Source organism: Chiloscyllium plagiosum, unplaced genomic scaffold, assembly GCF_037043375.1.
Source record: "Chiloscyllium plagiosum isolate Xiang-an unplaced genomic scaffold, Cpla_swu_hap1 HiC_scaffold_18, whole genome shotgun sequence".
Taxonomy (NCBI): domain Eukaryota; kingdom Metazoa; phylum Chordata; class Chondrichthyes; order Orectolobiformes; family Hemiscylliidae; genus Chiloscyllium; species Chiloscyllium plagiosum.
Window position 1 is genome coordinate 105,385,437 of NW_028270156.1, and position 18,287 is coordinate 105,403,723.

Genomic DNA, 18,287 nt, shown 5'->3' on the forward strand with positions numbered 1-18,287 from the left:
TTTATCCAAAAGATTGATGTAAAAGCTAACAGAAGTGAATATAATGGCTGGATGCCACATTGAGATGAGAACACATGCGCTGTGAGCTGGGACTTTTCTGTACATCAGTAACAGTCACAAGAAAGGGAATACAAAGGCTCATCAGAAAGGGTAGGCAACCATTCTGAGTAAGGAACAAATAAAAACAAAACAAACTGGCTTCAAACAACTGGGAAGCTACAAATTCTTCCAACCACAACCGTCTCAAAGATATCAAAGTAAAAAGGAAAATCCATCAATAATTGTCTCAGTTACACGCTGATAAACTGAAGTCATCTCACTGTTCGAGTCAGCAACAGGACAGATTGGAGATTGGGAATTCAGAGACCTTGATAAGCAGATCAGGAAAATCAAAGGGGTCCGCAACTCATTCACTTAACCTGGAAAAGAGAGAAAGCAATGACGCAGATGTTTATGGTCAGGGACTTTCAGATTTAATGTTTATTCAATGGCACACTTAGAGATTTCACAAAACATATTGGGCTGCTTGGCGTGAAGAAAGATGTGATTATTCTCACCTTCACCAGAGTGACGGCAGCGCTGTAGAAAATACTCAGGAAGAACAAGGTGATGAACGTGGAAGCAGTTGTCCAGATGTTGCTGTTTTCATCCTCATAGTCTTCAAACCAGGTGCGATCTATTGAATCTATGAATATAAAGCCGAGAGAACGCATTTAGATTGTTTATTGATCCAGATCGATCTATCTGCATCCAAGTCATGTAATTGGAGACCATTACATCTTCATAAAGCAGTCAGGGATTTCTCAAGTGTGACTCTTATCTGTATCTATTAGTGCATTATTGACTCAACAAGAAATTACAAATACTAACTGCACATGTTCTTTCTTCATTGTCCATGTCAGAACGTTTTAAATTATTTTTCTTTTCATCTATTATTTAAGGATATTATTATTTGAGGAATGCTTATTACGAATGATGATTTTAATTATATAATTATATTTTAAATATAGGCTGTGACAGTACTTTAGTTGAAAATTGTGGCGAGCACTGAATAAAAGTTCAAATGTGATTCTCATCTTTTGCATTGGTGACCAATTGCTTGGCAAATCATGCATATAAGTGACATCACAGTCAGGACATTGCTTCATATTTTTGTTTGAAGGATCTGTATATTTAGGAATAAGTTTTTGTACGTGTGTCCCTTAATTTATTTGATCTACTGCTTGGTGTGTTTGGTTTTCCTTTAATGTTTGTGGATGTGGTTATAAGAGTCTCTTACTTCACTCTAGCCCATGTTGGAGTCTGCATCAATAAACATATTCCTGTTCCTTTACTGCTGGTGTGGTCATGTGTTTGTGCACCTACATTTTGGTCTTTTCACATTGTGTAAGCATCATCATGCTAATATGCCACTTCGTTGCTGCCTATGCTTATCTTGTAATGTCTTTGTGAGTGTTCACTTTTCATTAGTGCTGTCTAAAATGTGTGCTTATGTGTCTGTTTCAGATCCTACCTACACTGGGTTATTTTCATGTTTATGCTTAATAAATGTTAGCATGCAATGTTATGTTTTGATGGATGTTTATATTTATATGATGATGATTGCTTGTGTGGCAATCTTTCCCAAACCATCTCCTGATCAGCTTGTTTGTGCTATTGTTTGTGGATGCTTGCTGATCCTTGTGCCCATTATCCTTATATAATAAACGCCCCTCTATTTGTTCATCTATGCACTTGTGTGTCTGCATGTAAGACTCTGAATTTGTGTGTGCGAGTGACATTGTATACATGCTGATCAATGTGGTTTAAAAATAACTGATTAAGCTGCCTCTGTCATCGTATGTTTGTGATTCTGAAAATTGGAAAATAATGATATTAATGTTTATCTCTGTGCACTTACGTGCCTGTGTGAGTTGACATGTGGGAGGACATTTTTCAGATTTTGTATCTGTGTGTTCATGTGTGTATGTCTGTACGCATTGTGCTGTATGAATGTATATGTATTCATGCCCATTTGTGTGTAACCGTGTGTCGATGTTTCTCATGGTTATATGTGAGTACTCCTGTTCATTTGTGCAAATGATTTTCTTTCGGTGTATGTGAGTTTTTGTATGAGCTTAGGTGAGTGTTCAAGTACCACTTGTATGTGTGGCTCTGTGCGAGTATGCGTGTGTGACATCTTATCTATATGCACATTTGAGTGTGCACATAAATATGTGTCTTTAGGTGAGAGCCCGTATATGTGTCATTATGTGTGTATTTGCGATCATCTCTCTGTATCTGTTCTTATACCAGACTGCAATTTTTATTATTCTAATTTATTGTTCTAATTTTAATGCATTCCCCATAATTAGATTTTGACCTTGGTGTTGCAGGAAACATTTCCCATCGTTGTGCAGAGATAAGCGTTTTATGAGCAACTCCTCTGTTGCAGTGATAGAACTTCTGTCTCTGAGAGAAAAGGCGTGAGTTCAAATCCCCACTGCCCCAGAGATAACATTTCTGAATATGTTTATTAGAAAATGTCTACTTGTGTTCTGTATGAAACAAAATGATATCAGGTATTCGAATACTAGAATTGATCCCATGTGTTCCAGAAAACTGAGACAAAACTATGGAATTCAAACTGGGATGATGCAAACACCAGTTTTGGATTATGGGACTCAATGTTAATCATTTGTAAACAGAGCCAAGCGTGTCTAACATGCGTCAAATGTATTGTTTTGCATGGAAATGTTAAATCTTTGGACAGTAAGCAAGAAGCTGACTGTTCCTGTTAGCAACTGGGTTACATTACAGAGGACATCCACCATGAAAACTCTGCACAGGGAGCAAGAGGACAGACCATTCATCGTTCCCCTCCCCTCTGCTCCACAACAACTTATCTGTTGATTCTCTTTGGTGTGAAAGTGAAGATACATTCTGTCAACTCATGCGCTGGCGCAAGATCCCTGGCAGTTCCCCAGAAACAAAGGTTATATTCAAACTGTTCTGCACTCTTTACGATTGGTATGTTCCAATCAAATTTAATTTTAAAGTGTCTTAAATTTACATTTCCAATTGGTGCAATTTGGCAGTTTAAAACTGACATGAATTTTGTAAGAATTGGGGGAATCAAAACACCAAGTTCAAAACTCGTTCCCTACCCTTGACATAAAATGGACATTGTCAGATTTTGTCACAGAGGGATTTAGGATGGAGAACGTCCTTGGCGGAATCCTGCAATGAGTGAACTTTACTCTATCTCTGACCCAGGGTGTATCTGAGCAGAGAACATTAACTGCACAAGACACTCGTTCTAGACCTGTTAATAATCCACTTTAACTACACAGATGCAATGTAAGTCAGAGTGAGAAACAACTAATTCAGTATTTAACTCACAACTGGAGGAAAAGAAACACTTCATTACTTCTGTTGAATTATTAAATGCAACTTTGAGATTTTTATTGACATGAATTAACAGTGTCCATCAGTGCAAGTGAAATGTTTACAAAACTCGGTTTACCGCTGGATTTATCGACTGTTCTGTTGATGATCTTCAATGGAATCGCTTCATGTCCCACCACACAGGAGTAAGAAGCACCGATGGCCCACTCCTCCGCTGTAATGGATAACAGGCTGTAGATGAAGAAGGAGGTGTTGTCGCTCTCCGCTATAACCTCGGTGTTCTTGTAGTTACTGGGATTCACCGGCTTGTCATTGTTTGTCCACTTGACAAAGATCTCTCGGGGGGAGAAACCTCTCACTAAACAGGTGAGGGAGAGAAACCTCTGAGTGGAGATTTCTTCTGTTGGTGGCAGGAGGACCGACACTGACGGCTCCAGTGGATTAATCACTGCAGAATATTTGAGACAAATATAAATCAACCAAAAAAATCCTGAACCAATATCACAATTTCACTAAATATTAAAATACGCCATGTTTAATTTGGGATTTATTTACTTTCGTTTTCTAAAGGAGCAGAATGGTACGCATACTGTTCATTAAAAAAAGGAAAGTTTAATGTGAATGTTGCCTCCATGTTTCCAGCCCACAAAGAGGACATTCTGTCCATTTGTCATTGCTGATGGTGGCGTCACAACTCAGGCTTCTTCCCACCTTATCTGACTTAATCAGAATACAATATCCTTTGGTCCATCTTTTTCTTAATCAGCTACTTAGCTATCCTGCCTTCAGATGCATCATTAATGCCCCCAACGGTGTTGGTTCATTACCAATCAAAGCCTGTCATTGATGTAACTGGATCTGGTTACACATGGGATCCTTTGTGCTTTAATCTCACCGCTCACCTTTCTCCTTGTGGATGGAGTCTCTCAGCGGAGTCGGTAGATTCTGATGGTACACCACACATTCAAAAGTAACGCCACTCAGCCAGGCTTCAGTAGAAATGTCTAATTTGCTGATCACGCTGTCGGGATTCTGTCCAGGCTGCTCAGCAATCTCTGATTTCAGAGGCTTCTTTTCTTGTTTCCAGGTCACATTGACTCCAGAAGGAAGATTGGACACAACGCAGGTTAACGTCACCGTCGCCTCCAGTAAGATTTGTTCTACTGCCGGTGGGAGGATTTTAACGGTGTTAGGGTGGCACTCGGTATCTTCTATGAAACAAAAATCAAAGTCAATGAAAAATGCCCCTTTCTGATACAAACAGCCAATCTTCAGATTACCCCTTCACAGGGTGAAGACACCACCTTCAAAATGGCAACTCCAACTATTGCTGAAACGATGCTTACTATTGTTGATGTATTTTGATCTGTGAAGCATTTGTGATTACCGATAACATACCCTGTGTAATTATTCCGAAAGAACACTGGCTTTGTAACAAGTGAAACCGTGAAAAAAGTAAAATCATCGAAGATACCATCATGTAACCCATGGAATTATCTTTCTTTCGGAGTTTGTCTCTCACTTAAGACCATCCATTGATACTTGTGACAAGAGTAATCTGAATATAATGAGTTCATTTCCATGTTCATAACCTTTAGGTGCAAGTGCAGCTGGTCACACTGACTGCCAAATCACATCCCAAATTTTGGACAGATTATAATAAATAATTATTATTCTCTTTGCAGAGTTCTAAAGTGTTACAGGAGCAGTGAACAGCCATGGAAATTATGTTCATTATATTTAACATGATTAAAAATACTTTGCGTTATTGGTGTGATGTCATTCTCTAATTTATGTCATTGTTCCTCGTGGGCTGTGTTTGGAATAGATCTGAAAACAAGACATTGAGTACAGCATTGGATATCGAGAAGGACACCCATCTCCTTAAGTCTTTCCCTCCATTCAGTTAGTTCATAACTGGTCTGTACTTTCACTTTATTTACCAAGCTGCATTTTTAAATTTCTTCATAGAGCAGGGGAGAAAAAAAAAACAAACAAAAGCGTCTTAAATTAATCTACAAACGCGATGGAAATGTCACTAATTTTATAGACATCCACTACTCACTGTGTAAACATCGCCACCCCAAACCAGGCTAAATCAGCCTGTCTTGAGTTCCTAGTTCATTCATCTCTATTGTAGCATTCCCATCAGAATTTATTCTCCTGCCTCATCCACTAATTACAGAGAGCATCTTAAGGCAGCTCAGTGAGATCACGTTTATCCCAATTTATCAAATGTGATAGCCACTTGGTCTGTGGTCTGATCCCATAAATGAAGTTAAAGAGCTCAGTACCAGATAAAAATCGATGTCGTACAATGTCCAATAAACAGGTCATTATTGAGCAGGGAATGAAGCATTGAACGCATTTTGATTTATTTTCAAGTAAGGGTCACTGCATATTTTCACTACGTCAATTTGATAGAGGATCAGAATAAGGTTGTTCGGCCAATCCAGAGTTTAGATCAGAACGATGCTGGAAAAGCACAGCAGGTCAAGCAGCATCCGATGAGCAGTAAAATCGACATTTCGGGCTAAAGCCATTCTCCTGCCTTCTCCCCGTACTAAACAAGAGCCGATCTATCTCTGGCTTGAGTACACACAATGGCCTGGCCTCCACAGCCCTCTGCAGCAACATGTTCCACAGACTCATCATCTCTGGCTGAAGAAATCCCTCCCCATCTCAGTTCTAAACAGTGCCCCTTTGATCCTGAGACTGTGCCCTTGGGTCCTAGTCTCGCCTACCAGTCAAAGCATCTATTCCACATTCACTCGACCTCAGTCTCTCAGTATTTTCTATGTTTCAATCACATATCTCTCCAATACCCCCCCTCCACCCGAAACTTATCCTTGAAGCAGCTACCAGGCAAGCATTCAGCACTCTGAATGCCTCTCCCAGCATGGTCAGGCAACAAACTATTTAACAAAGCTCACTGTCTATATATCTATCTTCAACAGAGAGGAAACATGCTTTTCTGACTTGCCAAAAGGTTGAATAATGAGCAATGCTAATGTAACACTCAAACTGAAATGAGATACGTGGCATGTTGGGAAACGAGAAGCTGTACCGTGCTGTTTACTATGCCTGATAAATTAGTGTGTTTGAGTCACATCAGAGTTCAGAATGATTTGTAGCTCTCTCAGTCTGTGTCTCTTACCCTGGAGTGCGGTGATGTTTTTACTTTGAGTGTTCTCTCCATGAGTGACGTGGCAGGTATAGACCGCACTGTTATACCATTCACCATAAGGGACCATCAGCCGACTCGTCACCGAGAAGTTCCCGTTTGCCTCACACACGGGAGACGTGAAGAAGCCAGAATCCAAGGGTCGGCCATTTTTCAACCAACTCACGGAGATTGACTTCGGATGGAACTCGATGATTGAACAGACGACGGTTGCAAACTTGCTGCTTGCGATTTCTTCACTGGAGCTCACAGTTAGGAGAAGGGTTGGTGGGAGAATATCTGGACCTTTAGGAAACACATCACATATATTATCTGACGAATTTCATAACAAATACAATCAGTTCTCATATATCAAGGTTTCTTTTGGTTAATGGACACAGGAATCATAATTGTGCAGAGTGCTGGAGAAGCTGGGATCCACACAGAAAGATCAGCAGGACAATGTGAAAGGCTAAAGTTAGAGGACACAGCAAGGGAGTCAAGGAGGCAGAGAAACTATAGGCCGGTAACGTCAGAAGGGAGATAGCAACGTTGAATGGTATTCGTTTTAATGACAGAGTCGGATGAACAAGGCAGACGAATTACTGGCATAAATGAAGATATGATGCCGTTGCTATCACGGAGACATATTGAGAGCCGGGCAGGAGTGGCTATTCAATATTCCAGGATTTAGTGCCTTCAGGCGAGACAGGGAAAGGTAGAAAATGATGGGGGCGGGGATGTGCTGTACAGAGTGTTGCTTCTGTCGCAATTCTGACAAGAGTATTTTAGGCTGTAAAGAGAAATGAAATCATGGATACCTCCTTGAACAAAGGCAAATGGACAGTACTTCAAAACCAAAACACAGCAAACATAACTACTGGGAGAGCACGATAGACCTTACTATTGGTCCAAAAGACCAAGTGCAAATACATGGGCAAATTTCAGAGACATGCAAATTAAATAGGGAATGAGAAAAGAGGTTTTTAACTTCCTCAGCATAGGCTTGGATATTCATTTTGTCAAAAATTAGAGGAAGCACAATTCTGAAAATGCCCCCAGGAGAATATTTGAACAAAGTATGTGTTTAATACAGAGAATTTTAATCCAGACCTTGCAAGAGAGGGGTGAACCTGAACTTAACTTTTGGGAATGAAGTCGACCCAGTGGGTAAAACATCAATGGTGGAGCACTTTGCAGACAGTGATCGTAAATCAGTTGGATTTCAGATTGTACTGCAAAGGAATAGAAATTGGCCCAAAGTTCTGAAAAGGGGAAGGACAATTTTACTAAGATCAGGTAATGACTTGACCAGAGTGGACTGGAAGCTGACACTTATTGGTAAATCTGGGTCAGAGCAGTGTGACACATTTAAGAAAGAGATAGGAAAATCACAGGGAGGACATTTCCCAGGAAGCCACTGCATGTTACCAAGAATGCAGCGGGCTCTGGACACCAAAGGGCATGGAGGGGGAGATAAAGAGAAACAAGGGAGGCTTCCGGTCTATACTGAAATCTCAAAACAATAGAAACTAATATGGAGTACAGAACGTGCAAGGGGGAGTTTGAAAGACAAAGGAATTAGAAGAGCAAAAGGGACCATGAGAAAATAATAGCAGTCAAAATAAAGGAAAATATTTTTAAAAGTTACAGACTCATTCATAATAAAAGAATTATTCGGGAAACAATAATGCCCATTAAGTGTTATTATTGGAGTGGAGCCGGAGGATTTGGTTGTGGTCAAAACGAATGTGTTGTGTCAGTGTTCACTAGTAAGAGGGACAATGTGGGGACAGAAATCATGGAGGGGTATTGTGATGTACTTTCAGAAATTAGGACACATGACGTGATGTTCTGTGTTGTCTTGCTGAATGAAAAGTGGTTATATTTCCAGGGCAGGTGAAAAGTATACCAAGCGGTTGAGCGATGCAAAGGATGAAATAGTTGGGTCGCTGACAATAATTTAGAATTCCTGTCTGGCCACAGCAGTTGTGCCAAGTGAGTGTAGATCAGCCAACGTTGCACTGTTATGCAGGACGAAGGAAGGGATAAATAATGAAAACACAGATCTGTCAAGCTAGTCTCAGTGATAAGGAAACTATTGAGAAGTGAAATTTGCAAGATAAATCAACAATTTTCAGCACGGTTTTATTGAGAGGAAGTCACGTGTAACAATTTGATAGTAGTTTTCATAGAGATAACTCGATGTCCAGATGATAGCAATAATCAGAGCCAATGGGATCCGAGTTAATTTGAAAGATTGGATCTAGAACTGGCTGAGTGGTGGGAGCAGGGGTTAATAGTCATCGGGTGTCTGCGTGACTGGAAATCTATGTCTCCTGGTGTTCTGTAGGGATTAGTGTTGATTTCCGTGTTATTTCTCTTACATACCAATGATTGAGACTCACATTTAGGAGGATTAACCAGTGAATTCACAGATGAAATGAAAACTGTCATGTTGGTAAGTCATGAGCATAATGGCTTTAGATTGCAGGAGGATATAAACAGGTTGGTTGTATGTGAAGAGAAAAGTTGCAAATGGAAATTATTCTGAATAAATGTAAGGTGATGTAATTCGGCAGAAGAATCTGTGAGGTATGACGTTTTGAATGGTGGAACCCTGGAAAGGCCTGAGGATCTTTGGTGCATGTACCCACCGATCCCCTATAGTACTGTGTCGTCTGGATAAAGAGGCTAAGAAAGTGGGAGGATATTTGCTTTTATTAGCCGAGACATTGACAATGAAGAGTGGGTGAGATGATACTGGAACTTAATAAAACACTGGTTAGGCCATACTGAAGCGTTGTGTGCATGTTATGGAAGGAATGTGATTACACTGAAGGCAGTATTGATGAGATTTGCCAGGGTCTTGCCTGGGTTGGAGGGTTTTAGTTATGAAACTAGTTTAGATAGACAGGGGTTTTCCTTGGAGCAGAGGAGAATTAGGGAGAAGATTATCATGATGTCTAGAATTATTTTAGGCATAGACAGGGTAAACTGGATGAAACCTTTCCCCTTGATGGAGAGATCAATGCCTCAGGGGCACAGGGTGAAGGTAAGGCCAGGAGGTTCCAAGTGGATCTCAGGGGAAAACAAAATCAAACAGAGGGTGGTGTTAGCCTGGAGTTCAGCACCTATAAGTCATGTAGAGACTGAGCCCCTCATTATAAGTATGAAGTATCCTTGCAAGGGCAAGTCACACAAGGCTGGCACATGAGACTGGAATAGTTAGGTGGCTGTTATTGATAGGCGTGAATTGGGTGGATCAAAGGGCCTTTTTCCTGTGCTGCATAAGGTGAGTCTGTGAAAACGGTTATAAATAATGCCTTCTTCATGTTAATCACAGATGATCTGTTTATCTCAGTTCCTACAACACGTACCTGCACATGGCATTTCTTTGCTCTTGTGTGTCCCGCTGTGTTGAACCTCACAGGAGATTTTGCTGGGGCAATCTACCGCTGACCCGGGCAGGGTTAACTGGCTGCTCAGGGTGTAGGTTCCTTCTTGTTTCTCACTGATGGGTAAGTCTTCAATCCAGTCGTGATTAGCTCCCCACCTTTCTTCCAGGTTACCTTGGTGACGTCAGGGGAATAGTCCATCGCCAAACAACCAAAGATCACAGAACCGGTGTTGTGCTCCTGACAGGAGGAGACCAGGCCATAAAGTGTGGGGAGCGATGGTGTCTCTACAATAGAATGACCAATTGAGCATGTTAGTTTCTGTTAATTTGACCTTATCAGTTACTCAAATGTATCCTCAGCTGTAAACGTTTGCCAGTATGCTCCCGCTGAAGTCGACAGCATAACTGGGGTTTATTTTTGTTTCCTACCAGTTGCTGATCATGATCATTGGTTCCCTCTTTAGAAACATGCCCTCGACCTTGACCATTACCATATAATTTAGGAAGAAGAACTTCCTGATCCCACCCCAGTAACTGTTTGAAGATCTCACCAACTGACACTTTCAATGGATTGCTGTGAAGTGCAGAGACATTTCACAAAATACAAACCAAGGAAATGCAGATTCATCGAAATTCTACAGTGTGTGCAAACAGGCCATTTGGCCCAACAAGTCCACACCCACCCTCTCAAAAGTAACGCATCCATTCCCCTACCCTATTATGCTACAGTTAACCCTGACTAATGCACCTAAACTCCCAATCACTGAATACAACATTTGCAATTCCCCCAACTTGCACATATTTGGACTGTGGGAGGAAACGCACACAGACATGGGGAGAAAGTGCCAACTCCACACAGAGAGACACCCGAGGCTGGAATGGAACCCGAGTCCCTAGCACTGTGAGGCAGCAGCACTAACCACAGAACCAGCGTGCCGCCCCACTAGGTGCCTTGCTGCTGGAAATACCCAACAGCTGGCAGTACCCCCGGAGAGAAATCAGAGTGAATCATAGAACATAGAACATTTCAGTGCAGTACAGGCCCTTCGGCCCTCGATGTTGCGCTGCCCAGTCATACTAATCTGAAGCCCATCCCACCTACACTATCCCATGTACGTCCATATGTTTGTCCAATGACGACTTAAATGTACTTAAACTTGGCGAATCTACTACTGTTGCAAGCAAAGCATTCCATACCCTTATTACTCAATGAGTAAAGAAACTACCTCTGACATCTGTCTTATACCTATCTCCCCTCACTTTAAAGTTGTGTCCCCCCGTGTTTGCCGTCCCCATACTTGGAAATCAGGTCCAGTGAGCCTTTCTCACTTATCAATGTAAGGCAGAATGTTCTCTCTGGGAGGAAGGTCACTGCAGCAGCAGCACAGGCAGGAGCTGAGCACTGGGACGGGGAGGATGGCTGTCACGGCTGAACTCATGCCATTGTTTGGTATGGTGGGAAGGTTTAATTAGGAAAGGATGAGGGTCTTGAGGCTGTTTTTATTTGAGAGAAGAAGGTTGAGAGTTTACTTAATTGAGACATAAAAGATAAACAGAGAGTGGACAGTGAACGTCTTTTTCCTTGAATAGTGATGGCTAGAAGGAGAGGACATAGATGACAGATGTCAGAGGTTGTTTCTTTACTCAGAGAGTAGTACGGCCATGGAACACACTGCCTGCAACAATAGTACACTCGCCAACTTTAAGGGCATTTAAAAGGTTATTGGATAAACATATGGATGAAAATGGAATCGTGTAAGATAGATAGGCTTCAGATTGGTTCCACAGGTCAGCGCAACATCGAGGGCTGAAGGGCCTGTACTGCACCGTAATGTTCTATATTCTATATTCCAGATGGACATATGATCTCAATTCCTTTCACTCATTTACACTCCTGCCGCCCTGCACCTGGCCCATGGTGAATCTGGGCCTGACTGGACCTGGTACCATCATTTTCACCACCTCGGACAAAAGCCCACTACCCAAGACGTGACCTCAGTCCTTGATCACTGACCTCTCACCTTACCCAAGTCAACCTGTGCACATTGCATCCTAGCTCCTTTCGCATCTGTGCTTTACAACCCACCATTTTGCCAGACTCTGAGCTTTGCATTTAGACAACACGTCCACCTGTCACTTCATTACAGTGACCTTCCACCCCCGAAACATCCTGGCACTCTGCCCACCTCTACACTAACCAGCCTGGCATCCTGCCCACCTCTGCACTAACCAGCCTGGCAAAGACAGACCTCCTGCATTTCAGCTCAAACTACCCCTCACCTACCAAGCACAATTCAACCAAATTATCCTGTGACCATTACCATTTACCTTGATGCCACCTTGCCAGACAGAGTGCATGCAAGCTTACCCAGCAGCCAGCCAACACCTCACAGCCTACCAGCCCAAACTCTCCCACATGCCCAATCTAGCCCCTCACTTGCTCACCACCTTCCAACTTTGAGCCTACTCCACCATAAAGTCAGTGAGTCATAAAGTCATACAGCACAGAAACAGTTCCTTTGGTCCAGCTCATCCATGCTGACCAGAGTTCCCAAATTAAACTAATTCCACTTGCCTGCCTTTGGCCCATATCCATCCAGACCGATCCAGTTCCTGGAGCTGTTCAAATGTCTTCTAAATGTTGGACCTGTCTCTGCATTTACCACTTCCTCTGGCAGTTCATTCCAATGTTTTGGACAGTTACAACATGAAGCCCTAACTCCTGCACTCGGTGCTCTGACCAATGAAGGTACATGTGCCAAACACCTTCAACACACTAGGTACTTGAGACACCGCTTTCAAGAATCTATGAGTCTGAACCCTCAGGGTCCTCAGTGTTCAACATCACTACCCAGTGCTCTGCCATTAACTCTGTAAGACTCTGAGTCTGGATCCTCAGGGCCCTGTGTTTAACATCACTACCCAGTGCCCTACCATTAACTCTGTAAGTCGTGACCTGATTTGTCTTCTCAAAAAGCAACACGTCGTATTCATTTAAATTACACTCCATCTGCCACTCCTCAGCCCATTGGCCCAGCTGATCATGATCTCATTGTACGTTTAGATAACTTTCACTGCCAATTATACCACCAATGTCGGCATTACGTGCAAACTTACAAACCATGCCCCATGCAATGTTTTCATGGCTTTCAACCAATATTGAACCCTGTTTGCCTTTCTCCCACATATCCGGAGCATTTTTTTAAGGATTGAAGGAACCTATCTCCTTATTGAAATCATTTAATGTTTTGTCCTTAATCAATTTCTGTGGTGGAGAATTCCAAAGGTTCACCATTCTTTTGCTGGACAGTAAACAATCAGGTTCAATGTTATCGGTGTGTTGGGAAGACTGGTGAGCAGCAAGATTAATGATGATCCCATGAATGGAATAGCATTCTAGAGGGGCCGCGGGGCCTTCTTCAGCTTCCAGTTTGCATGCTGACATGTCCCTTCGGCAGCATGTTCCAAAGCTGTGATCCTTGAGAATAAGGGCGCACATGCATGTAAATGCTTCACCTGAAAGCTCTCCTCCAAATTAGACTTCAACTTGACTCTCAACTATTTCTCTGCCGTTTCCTCTTCCTTGATCACAGCCATGGGACTCACTTCCCAACAGCGCTGTGAATGTGCTAATACCACACAAACTTCAGCAATAGGCTGATGATAACTGGTTTCTCAAGGCGATATAAAAAGTCTGACACTTCAACACCTGTCTAGAGATTCAAACAACCACTGGAAGAATTGAAAATTATTTGAGGCACTTGTGTGTCTACACAAGATGACATGGTTTCCTTTTGTGTGATTTGACTGTGTTTTCACTGAATGAGCAGAGCTATTTCTTAATTATATAATAGGAATGAAGCTTCCCTCATTTTTAGAAAGGCAATCACACATTATATTTCTTTATTCAAGGGAAGAATAGTGTTACATTAAAGAAATATGATGATTGGGATGTTTCAATTGGAAATTGTCAGAGATTGAAAGTTTACTTTCATGAGCAATTAATTCCAGCCTCATTGTGTCACAGTACTCACAGGAATGTCTTTCACAAATGGTGTTTCCCTTTGTTACGGGCAGTCAAATCAGTAATCTGGGATAGTTTTTGCTTGTTAATCAAAGGTGTTGAAGAGTTTTAGCCAAAGGGAGACCTGTGGATTTAGCTCACAGATGCTCCATGATCTAAGTAAGTGGTGGAACAGCTCGACGGGCTGAGTGCCCTCCTCTTGCTCCTACCTTCCTATCATTGTGTCATTCATTAAGTTAGCACTGGTGGTGAACACTTTTTATTAAAATATTTCAACAAATTAATTGTTTCACACATACTGTAAAAAAACCTTCTGTTGATTATTTGGAACGGGATCATTGACATTCTCTATCTGAGTGATCAAAATAACTTCCACCCAATTACAGCAGCCACTGCACTCTGGAGTGTGTTGTTACTTCATCATAGTTTCTTGTGAAACTACAGCTCGAGATCAGGGCGCTCCAATTCAATGATTCTCTGATATTTAATATCTCTGAACATTCGCAATTTGTTCAAATGCATCTTTTCTCTGAAGAACGTGTTTCATCGAACACAACTTTTTTCAATGAAACAACAAACTTTAAATGCTAGAAAACCAAAATAAAGACAGAAATTTCTGAAGAAACTCAGCAGGTCTGGCAGATCCTGTGGTGAGAAGGCAAGGTTAACCTTTCGCATCCAGAGACCCCGCCCCCCCTTCGCCAAATTGTTTTCATGTTTTTGGCACAAGAGCTCTCACCTGTTGAGATAAACAGTGATTACGTTGGCTTGACTCCTGTTGGAAAAAGAATTCTTAGCAGAGGTACTGGATGGTCTGAGATAGCAATTGAAGACCAACTGAAGAGCTATCACCATCTGATGCAAGTGTTGGATTCAGCGGAACTCCCACCGTACTGAACAATCAAATTCAGCTCCAGCACTGGTTTAATATAAAGTAAAACAACCTAAGCCTAATCTCATCAAATATGCTTCGAAAATGATTCATTCTGGATTAGTTATAAATGATATTGTCATAACAGCAAGTCAAAAGCTGGGATTTCTTTGAGCACTTACTCCATTAACCCCAACTAGCGATGCCCAAAAGCTTGTGAACAAATATTGATCTGGAAAAAGCTGCTAACCACCAAACTTCTGTTTAATATCTAAGAGACACAAATCAGGACAGCGATTGAATAGATTTCATTGGCCTCTGTGAGTGGAATTCCAACAAACACCCAGACATGTCAATCTGCTTTCTTGCACTGAAGTAACCTGATAAGAGATTGTGTTACATACCTCTCTAACAGGTTGTGAGTGAACACAGGCCACCTGTCACAGAATCAGGGACTCTACTACAACATCACAACAGACCTGAACACAATGAGCTTGACACTATCACAGAGAACACAGCCCACATGTTTTGACAATACATAAACCATGTTAGTTATTATCACCTTCCAACAACCAGGGATTGTTCCAGAATGTTTGTACAATGAAAGTAACATTTCAACATTTATCCAAGAAGGAGGAAAGCAACATGGGATCCCCACAACTCTTCAAACAGTGGGTGAGATCATGATCATACTAGTTGAGTCCTATGACGAACTTGTGCAGTTTCCAAAATCTCACTCAGCCATGACTCATCCTCATTAACTTACACTGGCTTCTTGTATTGAATTTAAACTAATCCTACCATGACCTCAACCACGCAATCTTGATCATTTGTTCTACTCTGATAATCCTCCCTACACTCCCCCACTTCCTATCTCTCTGGCTTTAGCCATTTGTATAACTTTGTCTCTTCCCATCCATTGTGGGCGGCATGGTGGCACAGTGGTTAGCACTGCTGCCTCACAGCGCCAGAGACCCGGGTTCAATTCCCGCCTCAGGTGACTGACTGTGTTGAGTTTGCACGTTCTCCCCGTGTCTGCGTGGGTTTCCTCCGGGTGCTCCGGTTTCCTCCCACCATCCAAAGATGTGCAGGGTCAGGTGAATTGGCCATACTAAATTGCCCGTAGTGTTAGGTAAGGGGTAAATGTAGGGGTATGGGTGGGTTTCGCTTCGGCGGGTCGGTGTGGACTTGTTGGGCCGAAGGGCCTGTTTCCACACTGTAATCTAATCTAAATCCAAATCTAATAATAGGCTTTATGAAATTTCACCTCGCATGCTGATTGCATTGAATGAGGAACCTGGAGCGGTTCACTGTCACCAACCGTGTTAACATTGCAAAAACAATGTAGAAACCAAAAACAGTTTCCCAAATATGCAGCAGAACTAGCTCTGCAAACATTTTCAACAGAACCAAGAACATGATGTAACCTCACAAAAAAAAAACAAATTGAAGTCTAACAAAGCTGCTCAGAATCCAGCAAACTAATGATTAAATTGAATAGAAATAGCAAGTCATAACAGCAGCCTTGTTTGTGAGGGGACTTAACACTTAAAGCTGTAACGTTTCTGGCAACAGTTCAATTTATTTCCAACCTGTACACCCTTCTTGATCGTGACAATCTTGTGCAGCGCACAGTAGAGCGGTTGAAGGCATATATTGATTAATCACTTCATGGTCAAAACAAAATTACTGAATGGACAAATATTACCACATTAAAATTTTAAGTTAGTTTTAATTACTTAATCTGACCAATTCTGCAGTTTCAGATTTTAGTCCCAAATTTTATTTTGAATGAGGCTACTCAAAACAAAATTCAGTTAGTTTACTATTAGAACTGAGTTTTCTTTTAAAAGTCAATGCATTAAAAACTCGTTTTTTTCATTTCTCACACTTCCGGGTTTCTGCCTTAAGTTGTTTTTCAGACCGTTACAAATGGATGTAATGTTTTCAATCAAGCAGAGAAAAATGTGTCATATAAGTTTAACAAATGCAGAAATGATTCATGAAAAACCAAAGAACTTCACAAATATTGGTAATGAAAAGTAATCCAGAGAGTCAATCTCCTCACCAGAGAGAAAACACCGATTACAGAAAGCATGAAAACGCTGATCAATTTCACAAACTGAATAAGATCCAATCAACTCAATTCAACAGAATCAAGGAAAATAAAATCAGAATCCAATCAACTCAGAACAACAGATTTGAATGAAACATAATCAGAATCCAAACAATTCAATTCAACAGAATCAAATAAACAATTTCAAAAGCCAATCAACACAATTCAACAAAACCAAGTAAAACCAAAGTCAGAATCCAATCAACACAGTTCAAACCGAATCAACTAAAACAAAGCCAAAATCCAATCAACTCAATTCAACAGAATCAAGTAAAACAAACTCAGAATCTAATCAACAGAATGCAATATAGCACCGCAAGAAAATTGTATGACAGTTTCTAACCTGCTTGTCATCAAATAATTAACAAAATAAATGCGAAAATATAATCAGGGTAAGAACATATATTCAAGAAATTAATAATGATATTTTAGCATATTTTAATCATTTTTAGTAATGTCTCGAACATTTTTGATTTCTTAGCGTTTGTTGTTGATAATAAAACTCACAGTCACTGACATTAACCATTATTTATAGCTGACTGATTAAGAGACATTAGGTGTTTCAAGTAACCCAGCCACACAGAATGCCCATCTGATCAAAAAAAAAGATACACCGAGCAACTGACTCCATCATCCCCACTGTAACTATTTGCTGAGCCTTAACTGAAGTCTGTAATCAGTCTGAACAAAAATCAATCCGAACCAAACCAAACTGAGCACAGAATCTGAGTTTCATTTAATTCAGAAATTAGTCACATGAATAGAAAGTTTTTAAAAAGTCACTAAGAAAGTTCAAGAGTCTTACCTGAAGTCACTGTCACCATGGTCCCTTGGCCCCAGTAATCAAGACCCCAGTTATATCACTGTGAGACACGTTGTGTCAAATACTATGACAGACTGTAAACTGTAAAATGCAGAGAATTTCTTCACTTCCTAGAAAGCAGTGATTCAGACTCCTCTAAAAATGATTCGGTGCATTATTCCAGCTTTTACTATTCATTGTATTTTGAAAGCTTGGAATACTTTTCCAGGTTTGTTCTGCATTTAACTTGACAATCACACGAAGAAGGTAGAAAAAATTATACATTTGTACAAACTAGCACTACTGGATTGCGTTTAAATTGCATCTCACATTATATCTCGCTCCTGCCATGGTAGAAATCACCAATTTGAGATAAACACTTGTCAGTGGTTATTGTATGAGGATGTCGCTGTGCACAACACTATGACCCACTGTAATCTCTTGCACAGTAATAGATGGCGGTGTCTTCGATCTTCAGGTTCTCCATGTCCAACGCGAAAATGTTGTTTGAAGTGTCTTTGGAC

General features: G+C 41.0%; 1 gene segment (V, D, J or C); it reads right to left on the reverse strand.

The window, feature by feature from the left end:
- Positions 1-3,409: 3,409 nt before the first annotated feature.
- Positions 3,410-17,979, reverse strand: LOC148147135 (Ig heavy chain C region-like). The segment is given in 5 exon segments: positions 3,410-3,835; positions 4,290-4,598; positions 6,545-6,856; positions 9,931-10,235; positions 17,767-17,979. Coding segments are annotated over 4 exon segments (1,026 nt in total).
- Between the last annotated feature and the right edge of the window lie 308 nt (positions 17,980-18,287).